We start from the raw sequence: 15,417 nt of genomic DNA on the forward strand, positions 1-15,417 counted from the left end.
GCAGCATGTGGAAGCCGTCAGACCTTATGGAGAGCATGGTTCAATGAGAAGCAAAGCTGCAACACTCCAGAGAACGTTATGGGCTATACCTTGCTAATGAATAAGCTGTTAACAAGAATCATGCTGCATGTTGCAGCTCTCCCACTTCTAGAACATTAAATCACATCACTGTAGCATCTGTTTCTCAGAGGCAACTATTATATAACTAGGATGAAAAGATACTTGGAGCTGCCAGATTCGTGCCTGCAAGAAAAAACTAACTAAGCTAGGAATTTTGCCCAGACTTTTTAAACTTTCGCTCATCACTGCCTGGCTCCTGCAAATGCAATGAGAAAACAGCAGACTGTAGTACAGCCCAAATGCCACGATACACAGCAGTAGAAACAGGAAAGCATAAATTTAGTCCAGTGGAATAAATTCCTTCCAAGACAGAAAGACGGAGCTACTATTAACAAAAGCAGCGTGTAACACTGCTGTCACCTCAATTCCAAGGCTGTCAAAGCAGCCTGTTCCATGACACTAGATATTACCAGATAATTCTAGATATTACTGCTTGGAAAGTCAGTTCAGGTTTGATCACAAAAGTGGCAAAGCAAGTTTGCAAAATAAAGCAACATGTGCAAAAGACTGTTTATCAGGCTTGTTCCAGACAGCAAGCGGTGTGAGGATAATGCTCCTGACTGACAGACAGCCTTTCCCCAGGAACAACAGGGAGCAGTATTCCCACTGGAAGCAACAGGCTAAGGGCACATCACAAATATCAAAACATCTCTGACAAAATACATTCTAGCCCTTAACCTTTGATTCCTACACACCACTTTGGCAGATCAGCAGCATCCATTACTAAAGAGCCTGACACAAAGACCAACAAGTACTTCAAAAAAGAAGTTACTGTTCTGAAGAACACAGCGCAGTGACCACTCATCACACGTCCTGCCTAAGAAAGAGATGCTCACATTACTCACAGAGAGACCATGCCACGGTGCAGAGCTGAGCCAGCAGCAGCGTGCTCGCTCGAGCTGAGACAGTGCAGGCTGGCCTCTTGCAGCCACCCCAGAAAAATTTGCCTTTAGGACTGAACTTACTGACAGAGCTCCTTAGAAAGATGTGAACTGCATTTGCTGACTTTAGGAGCTCACTCTGAAGCTTCATGAGACGTGGAATCATAGAATTTTCGTTGGAAAAGACCTTTAAAATCATCCAGTCCAACTGCAACCCCAGCACTGCCAAGTCCACCATTAAACCATGTCCCTAAGCACCACATCTACACATCTTTTAAATAGCTCCTGGGATGGTGACTCAACCAATTCCCCAAGCAGCCTGTTCCAAGGCTTGACAACCCTTTCAGTGAAGAAGTTTTTCCTAATATCCAGTCTAAGCTTCCCCTCGTGCAACTTGAGGCTGTTTCCTCTTGTCCTATCACTTGTTACTTGGGAGAAGAGACTGGCACCCACTTTGCTACAGCCCCCTTGCAGGTAGTTACAGAAAGCGATCAGGTCTCCCCTGAGCCTCCCTTTTCTCCAGGCTAAACACCCCCAGTTACCTCACCCAACATAAACAGGAATTTAAATAGATCAACACTATTTTTTTATTAGCAAGCATTAATCAGAAACATCCAGCCCCTCTGAAAAGGAGAAGTTAATATGAACCATTTTCCACATCTACTGGAGAAGGATGAGCAACACCAGGCTTAAATTGCAGTCAGCATCAGGGTTTTGTTTAAGAACAGGGTAGAAATTAAAATCTGCCTGGGACAGTTTCAGCAGAACAAGTTCTGCTCTGCAGCACGTGAATGGGTAAAACGTCCCTAGAGATCCTTCCCAGTCTTCCCATTTTTAAGGGCACCAGTTTGTCCTGAGGTGAGGTGACCACCACACCTACCGTCAAGCCAAGGGCAAGTCAAACAGAGCACTGCAGCTTTGGAGGAAACAGCAATAGGAAACCCCATTATCTTTGCAACAGCTTGATATAGAGATAATACACTTATACTTTAAATATTATATGTCTTTCAGTCAACTTAATCCTGTGATGCCCAATGGAACAACCATCCTCAGTGCTGAACTTGTTAGCCCATAAGAAAAACTTTTCTCAATTGCAATCTCAAAAATCTGCAGTCAAATCCCAATGTATTGTTCTCTGATCCTTGAAAAAGGAGCAATTTGGGTCATTTTGTGCATCGTATAACCATGTAATACATCCGTTTTGTCTTTTGTCACCATGTGACCTACTTTGGAAGTTTCTCCCCGGATGATTAAGATGTGAAACAGGGACAGAGCTAACAGAAAAGCACAAGTTCTTCTGCATGCAGTTAAAAAAGCTATGTAAAAATAGCCACCCACCACCTCCAATCCACTGCACCAGCTTAACACTAACCTTTTTTATTGGTTGTGAAGTATTTGGAGTCCGTCATGGTTCCAGTTCCTTAAAACACCTGAGAAAAATAATAAAAAAAGAGCAAGTAGTCACACAGCATTCAGAGCTGAAAACACCCAGTCTGCAAGGCAGGAACTCGGAGGAAGGATGGTTGGTGAGTGCACAACGTAAGGGAAGAAGCAAATGCTTTATAACCACAGGCACAAGTTTCACAATCTTCATTCTGCACCTGCTGCTGGTATTACTTGGCAAACCCAGGGAATTAAAGGGCTCAGATGAACAATGATAGTGAAAACACAACAGCCCGAGGCAGATGGGCTGGGAAAAAGCAGTGGTGCTCAGCCCAGCTTTTTAAACATTTGGTCTCCAAAGGGAAAAGGCAGTTTTTTAACTCTTTCCGAACAGCAGATCTTGGCATGTTCCGCAGCTGCCTTTCCCCTGGGTACACAATGTCTTTTTCCAAAAAAAGAACTGCACATCTTACATCTCGACTGGAAGCAAGAAGTCCATGTTTCAGACAAAGGAAACTGTCGACTCCCCCTAATGATACCTTCCTGTGCTGCATCTTGATGGAAAGAACAATTATCCCTCCTTGCAATACCCACCCTGAGGCCCTTTCACTTCTTTCCCTTCTTTTGCTCCCAGGAGATGCAAAGCAGTTTGTTTCTGTTGTTGTTGTTTTGTTTGGTTGTTGTTGTTGTTGTTTTTTAAAGAAAAGCCATCACTTTTCCAGTTCTTTCAAGCTTGAAATTGAAATCTTTCTCTGCCAAGATCTGACATCCCACCTCCAACACACACACAAGCTTATTATTTCAGTGTTGCACTGCATTTTTGTGTACAGGACAGAAAAACGCTACTGGGCCAGCAAGTACATAGCAGAGCTGTGAGAATGGTCTCAACAGCACTTTTTCTGCTCCATGGAACCAAATTATTAATACTTCAGAATACAGGGATTGCCCAAACATATGTGGATATCCATCATTTTATTCTTACAATTGCCAGCTCTGTGACAAACGTGACTGAAACAATTTTCAAGTACTGGCTGAAAACCAACGATTGGAGTGGGCAGTTTCACTGTTATTGATGAAACAGTCTGCATCACTGCTAAGAATGTATGACCCTAAAACAATCCCCAAAAAGGGTTTTCCCACGTCTGCTCCTTTTCCTATTTTTTTGCCCAGTTCCCCTTCTCTTGTATATATTTCCATAACCTGAAATGCTGCCAGCAAAGCAGCAAGTCATTTGTTCCCTAAATACTGCCCATCTTGCCTAAACCTTGAAGGTCTTGCTGGCTCAGCAAAAAAAGAGATGAGCTTAGCTTTGAACTCCAAGACACCGTCCGGTAGTGCAACCAGCTTTGCTGTTCCTTAACACTTTTCCTTCCTCATCCCTTAACCAACCCCAACACCACTACCATTCTTATTTCCCCTATCCGCATTGATCAATTTAGATCAATTTGACTTAGAAGTCAAATCCCCACCAGCAGCAGCTGAGGGGCAGTGCCACAATTCCTACCACATTCCATGTGCTCTACAGCGCGGCGATGCAGAGCAGCTGTAATCTTGTCCAACTGCCAAGCAACCAGATGAGAAACAACCTGTTGCTTCCTCCAGTTTCTCTGAGCTCCTGGCTGCCCTGTGCCTGTGTGGTTACGGCCTCATCCCAATTACTGGGTTTGGTTTGATTACTATCCCTTTCTGCTTCTGCCAAGCTGGAGAGCAAACTATGCCTGAGGACAGCTCTGGAAGCATGTTGCTCCTGCAGGAGAGGTTTGCCTGCCTTCCAAAACAGACAGTGGGTTGGGGAGAGCCGCACAAGCCACAACACTGCAATCTTTCCAGAAAAAAAAAAAGCATTTTTTTAAAAATCATAGCATCCTGAAAGCAGCAGCTGTTGTGGGTCTTGTTTTATAATTAAAAACAGAGCCCATGTTGAGCTGCAATGTTATTGCTGACAGTCTTTCGGATTTGAGCCCAGCTTAAAAGATGACTTCAATGTTTTCCTCTACAAGAGCATTTGGCACGATGCCATGCAAAAGGCATTGAACACTGCCTTGCCATTTTTTTGCATTATACATGGATTTTCCAACCTGGGTCATACCAGCTGAGCTACTCCAATATGTTTTAACAGTGACCAGACCAGCAGATTATACAGAAAACAGAGGAGAAAAAACCCCACGCCACTCATATCACCCCAGTTGCGTAAAGCCTCACAGAGGAAGAAACCTTGCTGAATTTCAGAGATGATTTTAAAACCGAAAAGAGGACATTTCACTGGTTTTCTAACCAGATCAAATACTGGGAGACATGAAGAATCCTAGAAACAGACTCAGACAAGGCTAAGCACAGCACATGTCTTTACAACCTGTTTTGATAGACATAAGACTTGGGTCAAAAAGCAAACTACCATATTCCATGTCCAACACAGGAGAAAGCTCTTTTTCTCATGAGCACACAGATTTTTGCTTCATGTATGTCAGAGCTTGCTTTGCTCATTGTTCAGAGACAGCCTGCTAGCAGTACTATTATCTCATCCACTAAGCAAACTCAGCATGATTTACAGCAAGTCCCAGATGAAGGCCAAAAACAAAATAGCCCAGGAATACAAATAGCAATGTTTTAAATAACCCAAGAAAATCCCAGCTTCTTGTACACAGAACTAGTTTGAAGAGAGCCAGGATAAATTATGGCAACATCATGAACAGCCTTGTATTTTTAGGAGAAAATCTACATCAGATTTCCCCTCCTCGCTATTGTTCTGTGTCTAGCACTTGTTAAGGTGGAAACAGGTAAGAAGTCTTCAAGCTGACAGCAAAAGGTTCCTCTTCCAAACCCAGCAAACAAGAAGAGATGAAATAGAGGAATTTCTGCAGAAGCTTTGGCAATATTTAATGCTGTAAGCATTGACTTGACATTTAAATGTAGACTGAATCAAAAATATGATTAAATTAAAAGGCTAAGGAACCATCGTAACAACAAAGGTAAGCCTTCGCAGCCCAGAACCACACAGAAAACTGGATCTGGTGTCTGACCAACATCTGCTTTGCCCCACACGACTCCAACGACAGCCTGACCAGCTCCCCACCACCAATTTCACACAGCTGTGAACAGGAAGGAGGCAGGTTTAAGGCCTCAGTATCCATCCAAGCTCACTAGCATCAGAACAATCCAGTCTTGCACTCCTAAATCTCTGAAGTGCTCCCCAGTTTAACCTGGCTTACACTCCTGCTGGTGCCACCACTTCTTATCTGCACCCATTTTGCCTGAAAAGCCTCTGGAGTAGCCCAAGCACTGCTCAGGGCTGCCAGAGCATCAGGAAACCAAACAGAAGAATTGAACGGGCAAAGGGAAAGCAGCACCTCAGCTGCAGAAGCCTGCAGCCCTGACGGTGTGTGCTAGGGGCAGGTAATTTATTGCCACCTTGGGGAGCAAACCCCACTTCGGTGCTCCCCACCCCCTCCCCAAACTCCCTGTCTGTGCTTCCTCCTCACCCCTCGGACCCCCATCCCAGCTCCACACGCCTCCAGCTTCAGCCCGCAGCTGGACTCACAGCCCCTCCACCACCCGCAGCACCCACCCACGCTCCTCCCAGGCATCCCCGGCCCCCTCAGCACCCTGGCCACCACCTTCCCCCCTCAGCACCAGCCCCCAGACCTCTCCCAGTAGCTCCCAAGTTCCAGGAGCATCCCCCAACCCCAGCTCCCCTCCTCAGCGTTCCCAGCCCCAGAAGCCCCCCCAGTGCCTGCCCAGTCCCCCTCTGCACCCCAGCACTCATCCCTGCCTAGTCCCACCAGTATCCCAGTAGCTTTTTCTGCCCATTCCCACCCCACCTCGCCCTCCCAGTCCCACCAAGCCCCAGCCCTGCCCACCCCCAGCACCCGCCCCCCAACCAGCGCCTCCTCCCAGGGCCCAGTGCCCCCAGGGCCCAGCCCCCGCCTCCAGCGCCCACACCCCTCACCCTCACCCCTCCCAGGACCTCTGCACCCACCCGCCCAGTCTCCCCAGTGCCCCCCCCAGTCCCTCACCAGTGCCCCGCTCCACCCTACCCCACTACCCCTCCCACGGACCCCCCACCAGCGACCCTCCCCCACTCTATCCCGTTCCCCCTCCTCAGTCCCCCACTCAGGCCTCACCAGTGCCCCTCGCCTCCTCCCAGTACTCCCTCCCAACGACCCCCAGCCCCTCCCAGCTCCCCAGCGGTGCCCCTCCCCACCAGACCCCAGCGCCCCACCAGTGCCACATCCCCCTCACCCCGCGACCCTTCCCCCGGCCCCACTCACGGCGGCGGGACGGACACACCGCTGTGGGGGCGGCGGCGGAACCGGAAGCGGAGCGGAGGGGCCAGGAGGACTCGCGAGGAGCGAGAATAAACCCTCCCCCCGCCTAGAGCGGCCGCGCCCCTGCCACCATAGAGGGGCGCAGGAGGAGACAGAGCGCCGTTCCGCGCCGCGCTTCCGGGGAGGGGGTGGTGCTCCGCTGCGCCTAGGCGGGTGCCCTGCGGCGCGGGGGTGCCCCCTGGCGGCGGGGCGCAGGCGGCGCCATGGCGGAGCTGGGCGCCCACCTCACGGCCGCCTCGGCCGGTGACGACCGGCCCTCCATCTTCGAGGCGGTGGCCCAGGACAGCCTGATGGCCGCCGTGAAACCCGCCCTGCAGCACCTGGTGAAGGTACGGGCGAGGGTAGGCCGCAGGCCCGGGGGAGGGGGGGCTGGCGGCCTCCTCCCTGCAGGCCGCGGGGCACCGGGCCGTGGCCTGAGGGTGAACAGTCTGTGAGGTATCTGCTGTGGAGAAGGGCCCTGGAGGGGCTGCGCAGCTCTGCCCTGAGCTCTGCCCCGCGCTCTGCCCCGCCAGGGTTTACCTTCGGCTGCACTCCCAAGCTAGCATAACAGTTTTTACCCACCCAGCTTGCGTTAGGGACTGGAGCCATGATTTGTAGCTGCTTTAATTTAGCGCATCGCTCCACTTTCACCTTCCCTTTTGTGTCCCTCTCGGTAGGTGCTTGCTGAAGCTAATCCTGGCCGATACGGCTTCCTCTGGCGCTGGTTTGATGAGATCTACGTCGTTCTGGATTTGCTGCTCCAGCAGCACTATCTGGCCAGGTGCAGCGCCTCCTTTTCCGAAAACTTCTATAGCTTAAAGAGGATACCAATAGCAGGTCACAGACAGCAGCCTCTGGCCTCTGCTGGCCTGCCAAAGAAGCAGCACTGGAAGTCTCTCCTCTTGCTGGTTCTTGTTCCTTACCTAAAAGGAAAGCTAGAGAAACTGGTGTCCAGCCTGAGGGAAGAGGATGAGTACTCCATCCACCCTCCATCGTCATCCTGGAAGCGCTTTTACACAGCCTTTCTAGCTGCCTACCCCTTTGTAAACATGACCTGGGAGGGTTGGTTTCTTATCCAGCAGTTGTGCTATATCCTTGGGAAAGCTCAGCATCATTCACCCATGCTGCGTCTGGCTGGTGTTCGCCTGGTCAGACTGACTGCAGAGGATATCCAGGCCCTGGAGAAGAAGCTGGCCGGAGCCCCTTCAAGTCAAACACACAGGTATGTCAGAACATGGCTTAGCTGCTGCTCTCTAGGGGGGTTCTGTGGGTATGTTAATGTAGAGGTCATGCTGCAAGTAAAACCATCTTGTTCTCCAGAAACTCTTCAAGGTGAGGTTCACCTCTGGCACAGTGTGCTCGAAAAGGGTATATTGCCACTGTAAATAAGGAAACAAGCAGCAGGGATTAGCTTCACGAGATTTTGTGGTAATGAAATGCATGGGGGTCTTTTTTTGCACTCCGGCCTTTATCCTGTTCAATCTTCACCTGCACTTTTCTAACAAGGAAAGTAAACTGCAACAATATTGCTAAAAGGACTGAAACTTTGTTTCAAAACCTCTTTGATCTTTCTGAGCAGCAGCTGGCCTTGCCCATGCTTAGTGTCCTGTAAAATGGTGATCCATGAGTGAAACACTCTGTGGTCCAGGTCCCCTCAATCCAAACTCTTCCAGTTTAGAATTCTGAACAAAACAGGACTTAGCTTTCTTAAAAAAAAAAAAAAAGAATCTGAGAGAAACATCCTAGCAAATGCCTCATTACAAACATGGGATACATTAACCAACTTAGCATCAAGAGGCTGTATAAAGCAGTGACTTACTCCCCAAGTCCTTTTTGCCGTGTTTTGCAGGTGGACAAATGTGCAGTAGTAACAATTTCTCCATACCTTCTCTCTCTGCTACAGCATCAAAATACAAGTGCAGTCAGCAGTGAGGAAAGCCTTGGGTGGCTTTGCCTTCTCCCTGTCCACTGGGCTGTCCATCGGTGTGTTCTTCCTCCAGTTCCTGGACTGGTGGTACTCCTCAGAAAACCAAGAGACAATCAAATCTCTGACAGCACTCCCAACTCCTCCACCCCCTGTGCACCTCAACAACGGGGCCAGCTCAGCTCTCCTACCCAAACTGAAGACTGTGTGCCCTCTGTGCCGCAAAATTCGCGTTAATGCCACGGCCCTGTCCACGTCTGGCTTTGTATTTTGCTACCGCTGTGTGTACAGTTACGTGAAGACTCACCAGCGCTGCCCCATCACGGGCTACGCCACAGAGCTGCAGCACCTTGTCAAACTGTACTCTCCTGAGGGCTGAAAGGCCTGCCCCAGGCATTCAGGGACACATCTCTGAGGCTGGTGACTGGGTAGCAGTGAGCCTAAATTCGCCCCTTCTTATGTCCCATAGAACATAATCGATCACTGCAGCTCATCGGTGAGCTCTAAAGCTCCTTTGAACTTTGTGGTACATCAGAGTTTTGCTGCCTCTGTGAATTCCGGTAAGACTCTCCCCTTTGTTTATTAGCTGTTCAAACATCCCGTGACAGTTTCAGAGGGATCAGACAGGCACAAGCTGTCAGCTAGCACAGAAATGCCTTCAAAGACCAATAAAAAGGGAAGAAACATTGGTTTGGATAAGAATGCAGACGTGAGGATCAAAGACCATTGCTGGTAAAAGTCCTGCTCGAGGGCATAAGCCAGAAAATTTAAAGAGGTAGGGAAAATTTTCTAAGCGTTATTCCTCCCTTACCAGCTTCCCAGGTGCTCGCACTGCCCGGGCAAGCTCTGGCACTAATGCTTGTCAGAGACAGGCTTAAACCTGTGCTCTGATTGTGCTGTTCTTCAGTCTCCCTGCGTTTTCAGGGTACTCACCTTTGAACTGAGAACGTCACACCCCTAATTCCCTTCAACCATTCTAAATTAAGACTTTTGACTATTTAGAGGAGCAAGAGGTGATGTGTACAAACAAGAGTACTAGAGGGGCTTTACATTTTCCGCATGAGGGAGAAAAATGCCAAACCAGATTAAAGCAGCAACTGTGCCAAACTATGAGAGTTGGGTTTTGTTAAAAAAAGTCTTTGTATCTGTTATTTGCTTCCATAAAGCAAAAATCTTTCTTGATTGAGAAATTAACTTAATTATTTTCTGGTTATTGGAGAAACAGTTAGCCCCTCTAGGGGCTCTATTGACCTGAGGGAGACTAGACTAAAGCTGCTTTCATCTTTGCAGAGGATAGTGGATATGAGATTAGTATTTTGTAGGCTTAGAATCTTTAATGTCTGTGTTTAAGTACTATATTACAGTTATTTCAGTCCCAAACACGTAGCACATCAGTATCATAACAAAGCATCCTTTCCTTGAACAGAGGAGGAAAGAAAGCATGCATGACATGATGGCGGGTTCTTGCTTGACACCTGATTTTTCATGATACAAGGTTTTTTCTTGACTCGGCTCTAGGGAGCAGCAGGCATCACAGTGACATTGCTTATAGAATACAAAGAGTAAAGTTTGTTGCACCAAGTGCAAGGTCTTTCCAGATGAAGAGATATGTTCTAACATTTAATCCACTGAACCAGTCATCTCATTTTTCCCCCGCTTTAGCTCTGCTTCAGAAGATAAAAATCTCTAATATCCTCCCTCACCTGTAAGCAAGACAGCAAGGTTATTGAATAATGTGGAAAAAATACCATAATTTGCATCCTCCCAGAGATGCTCTAGGAAACGCCTACTGTAACAAATGAGATTCCCCAACACTTACTATCCCTATACAATTTCCAGATCTTTCTACCTCTGCCGCTATGGAATAGTAATAAAAAAGATCTCATTTCTCCTTTCTCCAGTAGTTACAGGATCCATAAAGACATCTCTCTTCCTTTAGAAAGCCAGTAAGAGCACACACATCTTACTGGAAAAGAAACCACATCAAGGCATGAGATTTTCTGAGATTTCAGATCACTTTTAACATAGCTGGCTTTGGGCTGGATGTTAATTCGCATCACTTGCTACATCACTTTTGCTTCACCCACAGAGATCATCATCTCTGTGAAGAACCAGCATCTGAAGATGCTCTGCTGCTGCTGCACAGTCTTACAATAACCTGTCTGATTAGACAGCTTGGGGCCAGTTGTCCTGTGGCCTCGAGGGCAACCACTCATTTAAATAAGGGCTGAAGGATCTGATGATTCATTTCAGGATAGGTTTATTTTCCTTTTATCCTTCCTATGCTTTCCAAATTACCTGTCTGCTGCTCTGTGAGAAGCTGGGCAGATCTGGGCCAGAAGACTGACCGGTGCTGACTCACCCAGCAGCACTGCAGAGCTCCTGGGCAAGTTCTGCACCACCCTCCCCTCTAATACGAATGAGGGGAAACGGCCTCAAGTGCACCAGGAGCAATTTAGATTGGATATTAGGAAAAATTTCTTCATGGAAAGGGATGTCAAGCATTGGAACAGCCTGCCCAGGGAAGCAGTTGAGTCACTGTCCCAGGAGGTAGTTAAAAGTCATGTAGATGTGGCACTTAGGACATGGTTTAGTGGTCAGCTTGGCAGTTGTGTTGCACTTGGACTCAATGATCTTAAAGGTCTTTTCCAACCTGAACAATTCTAACTCAGAAGGATTCACTGACTGCTGAAAGGCACAACCAAGTTGCCTGCACGCTCGCTGCTGCAGGGCCTCTACACCTCCTTCTCCTAGGGTTAATCTCTCTTCCCCTCCCCAGAACAGCCTCCACTCCCCTCCCCACACCAGCTGCACAACACCCTGTCCCTGTCAGGCCAACTCCACAGCAGCTCCGAGACCTGCACAGAACCACTCACATCTAAGCCTCACAGTTCTGAACAGCTGTTAATTACTCTTTTGGATGTTAAATTGCTCTTTAAGGCCTATCAGACTAACAGGCATTAAGCCCACAGAGGTGACAGGCTCCACAGTTACCTGGAAGATTTTATTAGTGTTCCTGCAGACTGATGCACATACCAGCTTGGAGAACTGACTGCTTCTTCTAACCCTCCTGTCCCGAGTAGCCAAATACATACCTGTTTATCAGGTTTATTGCTCCAGAACAGCTACAAAACCAATTTGGGTTATACTACATGCCCCTGTATCTGCTTTTTAACTGTGATAGTATACTTGAAGCCATGATGGTCTAAAGGTAGACAAGAAATTATTTTTCAGGGAACACCAACTTTATTAAACCAACCTTTGGACTTACATACTAATTTGTGACTTCTACACAGTCATGTATCATATATGCATTGAGGATGCTTTGATCTTTTGCTTAAGACAATTACTTCAACATTAACAGCAGCACTGGAGTTGCTGGATACATTACTGTCAGAGCTTGATGTTGCAAGTCTTTTAAAAAAATGTTTAGTGAATCAAAGCCACCTTCACAACTCATCTAGACACTTAAAAAATTAATGCATTAGCAACCCAGTTGCTTTCCTTGCTTCCTTAACAGAAACAATGTGGCTTCTCCCGTTAAGAAAAAAACCCCACCATAACTATACTTGTAGGTACATATTCCCCATAGAAGCTTCCTTCTCCACAGGAAGAGAGAAATGAACCAAGACCTGGAAGAGAATGAAAACTGGATTAGAGAAAAGCTCCATATCTTTTCCTGTACTTGCTTGATTAGCCCAGCCTTTTTCCTCCTCACCCCTGAAAGGGCTGCGCTTCATCCAGAGCAGAGCACTAGAGCCAGCCCTGACACCACAACTCGCTTCCAAAAATACTCCTGCGTCTGTGCTGGCAATCCTAGATAAGAATACAGGTGTCTACAGGACAGGCAGCTCAAACTCCATTTTACAGAGTGCATTGCATTTGCACATGTAGAAGATACAGGTGCAGAGGATCTAGAGTTTCATAAGCCATGTTACATGTAGAAGAAACAAGAGACCTCTCTCACTGCAAGCTCAATACTAAACCCAGTATTGCAGCAAGATACAAAAATCCAAACAAGTATTTGCACTACTCACTTTTCAAATCACAGTTTTGTTTTTCTGCCAGTAAAAAATTGATCAAACTTCTATTTTTTTTCAGTATTTTTCGGGTGCATCAAAAAGTTTCAAAAAGAAACAAAGCTGTTTAGAGGAGCTTTGCCTAAATAAGCTCAGAGAGAAGATTACGTGATCACGCCCTGGTCAAAGCAAAGACACAAAGTCTCAGCAATACCAGTTCAGAAAATACTTCGCTCATCATTGCTTTGGGCAAATTTATTTCCATTCAATAAGGATCTTGCTCTCAAGTCAGGAACTAGAACAGGAAACAGTTTTTTTCCTGGAGGAGGAATAAACAAACACACATATCCTTCCCCACCTCCAACAAAACAGATTCACTTGGGTTCTGGGTTAATTCTTTTCAGGATCACATGGCTTTCTACAGGACAGTTTGCAGTAAGCTAACACTGACCCTCGGGAGGTGAGATGGGAGTGGCTGTTACAAGACTGAAAAACTGAGGCCCGAGTTGTTATTTCAGCCTTCCCATACCCACCTCTGTCACACAGCAGCACGGAGGAGCTGGTACTTTGCACCATCAGTAGGGCTGTAGTCTCTTCACAGAGGTCATGTGTTCAGCTGTGTGCATGACAAAGCCATGTTGGCAGAGTAACACAGGCAAAAGCTCTCCACGTCCCCATCCCAGACACCATTAGCTAAGCCAGCCAAACCCCTCATTTTCCTCCTGACACGCCTACACACAATGCCACCCCACAAGGCATGAGACTCTGAATAGGCATTAATTAAAGCTCTGGCTGATCTGCAAGCATGCGACAGAGAAAAGGAGCTGGTTTAAGGTTAATGCTCATCCACTAATTTAGGGTTGGGTTTTTTTCTCCTTATCACCTCCTCCAGTTACAGATAATAAAAGGATGAAGCACATTTAGCAGGGGAACAAGGGAAGGGAGGAGGGCAGCATGCCCAATAGAAGAGCTGGAACTAAGAAAGATGGGTCACGAGCTGGCATTCCAAGGTCAGGGCAGTACCTGGCAAAACCAAGAGGAAAAAAACTGTCGTACCTATAAATGTTGCTGAAGCCAGTGGCTCACCAAGGGTCCAGAGGCCTGTTTTGATCCAACCTTTCCCTCATGCCACCCAGCTGCACCCTATTTCTCATCTCCTTCCCTGCATTCTCCCCCAAGGCCCCTTGCAGCATGTCAGTCCCAGTTCCTCTGCCCCTGCCCACGCAACCCCCCCTCAGCCCCCCGTGCCCTAACCCAGTCCCGCTCAGCCCCCTGCATCCCCCTACCCCCAGGTAGCCTCCCCCCATCCTGCCCACCCACACACCCCTTACAGCCCCAGACGCCCAACCTCGGCCGGACTCACCCGCCTCAGCCCCTCTGGCCCCGTTCCCCCCCACACCCGAGCCCTCAGCTGCCCTACCCCAGCCCCCTCAGCCCCCCCTCACCGCCCATGCCCCTCAGCTTGCTCCGCTCCCATCCCATCCCATCCCATCCCATCCCACCGCGCTCCCGCTCGCGCAGGCCCAACCACCCCGAGGAGGAGCCGCTCGCCTTTGTCCCACCTCCGGTGGCCAACAGCCAATGGCAGCGCGTGGTACTGCCAGGGAGGCGGCGTGCGAGCCAATAGGAAGGCGCGTTAGCGGCGCTCCGGTCGGTGCGAGCGCTTCCCGCCCTGAGGCGACCTGAGGTGGCGGGAGTTCCGGCCCCGGTTCCAGGCGAGCGCGGCCGTTCCCCGGCGGCTTTCGGTTTCTCTCTCGTTCCCTCAGCGACGGGATTTGCTGGGCCGAGGCAGAGGGCGGTGGTAGTCACTGCCACGAAAACTCAAAGTCCTGAGGGCCCGGCTCTCCCGGCTACATATTGTGGCCCAACGGCACGACTAAGGGGCAGCGGGATGAGTATGGTATCACCGTGAAAACAATTTAAGGGAAAACAAACGAGAGAAAAAAAAAAGAAAAAAAAAGGAAGAAATAAGACCAAAAAAATATTCAGGAGAAATAAAAATATTTCAACAGTTGAGCTGAAGGTGCCTTGGAAGGAGAATTATCATAATTTAATATACAAGTTAAAATACAATGCTTTCTGAAGGCCAGCTGAGTAGCTGTATCCTGCCGTTTTAAAGCAGTAATTTGGTTCCTCCTGATGGGCAGCAGTTTGCAAGAAATGCCTGTGTTAACCCACCTGCCTGTTGGGGAAGATGTATTTCCCATGATTTTCCTGGGGACGGGGTTTCTGACGTTGCTGGAGGCTTTCCTCTGCAGGACCAAGAGGAGGGTCCCAGCCGGACAACTGGCATAATGACTACATAGGGAAACTCAAGAGTTCAAGAAATGGAAGCTTTTTAATCCACCCGCACGCCCGTGCATTTCATTCTGACTGCACAGCCCACAGCAGAGAAATATGCAAGTCTTCAGTAACTGGTGGTGGGAACTGTGAAAAATTCAGCTGGGAAAAAGCTGCTTTGTAATGACTAAAAAGCAGCCCTGCACACTGGAATGCAGTCTGAAGGGGGACAAAGAGAAAGGAGAAGGGGCAAAGCAAGGAAGAGGGTATTATACCAGCTCCTGCCAAGGGGGTTGAGCAGCAGGCTTCTTTTACACTGTCTGGAATCAAAAGCTAAGTATTTTCAGGAAGCTGTAATCCTGCCCACAAACAGAATATATTTGTTTGCAGGACAGGAAGGAGACATGTTTCTGCAGCCTAGCGCTAGCTTGCTCTTTTTCCACACTGCCATTTCTCTTACCTCCCCTCAAAAAAATGGACAACTTTATTGAGCAGATACCTCCATA

At 48.2% G+C, this 15,417-nt stretch overlaps 2 protein-coding genes, 1 long non-coding RNA gene and 1 other non-coding gene across 6 annotated transcripts in view; 1 reads left to right on the plus strand and 3 right to left on the minus strand.

Moving 5' to 3' along the window:
• AP2B1 (adaptor related protein complex 2 subunit beta 1) overlaps positions 1 to 7,288 on the minus strand; it is an 81,123-nt gene extending 73,835 nt beyond the window's left edge. For 2 of the 3 annotated variants that reach the window (XM_055794150.1, XM_055794148.1), the window contains exons 1-2: positions 6,653 to 6,788; positions 2,374 to 2,431 (exon numbers count right to left, since the gene is read on the minus strand). In XM_055794150.1, the coding sequence (XP_055650125.1) occupies positions 2,374 to 2,410 (37 nt within the window). In that variant the 5' untranslated portion in view covers positions 2,411 to 2,431; positions 6,653 to 6,788. Of the gene's footprint in view, positions 1 to 2,373; positions 2,432 to 6,652; positions 6,789 to 7,270 lie in introns of those variants that run through there. The other variant, XM_055794149.1, reaches the window with a different exon arrangement.
• On the plus strand, positions 6,842 to 10,508 carry PEX12 (peroxisomal biogenesis factor 12). The gene is made up of 3 exons (XM_005240556.4): positions 6,842 to 7,038; positions 7,366 to 7,910; positions 8,592 to 10,508. Exons 1-3 carry the CDS (start codon positions 6,913 to 6,915, stop codon positions 8,989 to 8,991), a joined length of 1,071 nt encoding a protein of 356 aa, XP_005240613.3. The 5' UTR covers positions 6,842 to 6,912; the 3' UTR covers positions 8,992 to 10,508.
• A 2,266-nt stretch (positions 10,509 to 12,774) lies between these two features.
• On the minus strand, positions 12,775 to 13,874 carry LOC129783713 (uncharacterized). The gene is made up of 2 exons (XR_008745547.1): positions 13,688 to 13,874; positions 12,775 to 13,247 (listed from the first exon to the last, which is right to left on the minus strand). It is a non-coding gene; the product is annotated as an uncharacterized LOC129783713 (long non-coding RNA).
• On the minus strand, positions 12,780 to 12,877 carry LOC114012998 (Z30 small nucleolar RNA). The gene has a single exon (XR_003555818.1). It is a non-coding gene; the product is annotated as a Z30 small nucleolar RNA (small nucleolar RNA).
• Positions 13,875 to 15,417: the final 1,543 nt, after the last annotated feature.

Source organism: Falco peregrinus, chromosome 2 (assembly GCF_023634155.1).
Source record: "Falco peregrinus isolate bFalPer1 chromosome 2, bFalPer1.pri, whole genome shotgun sequence".
Classification (NCBI taxonomy): domain Eukaryota; kingdom Metazoa; phylum Chordata; class Aves; order Falconiformes; family Falconidae; genus Falco; species Falco peregrinus.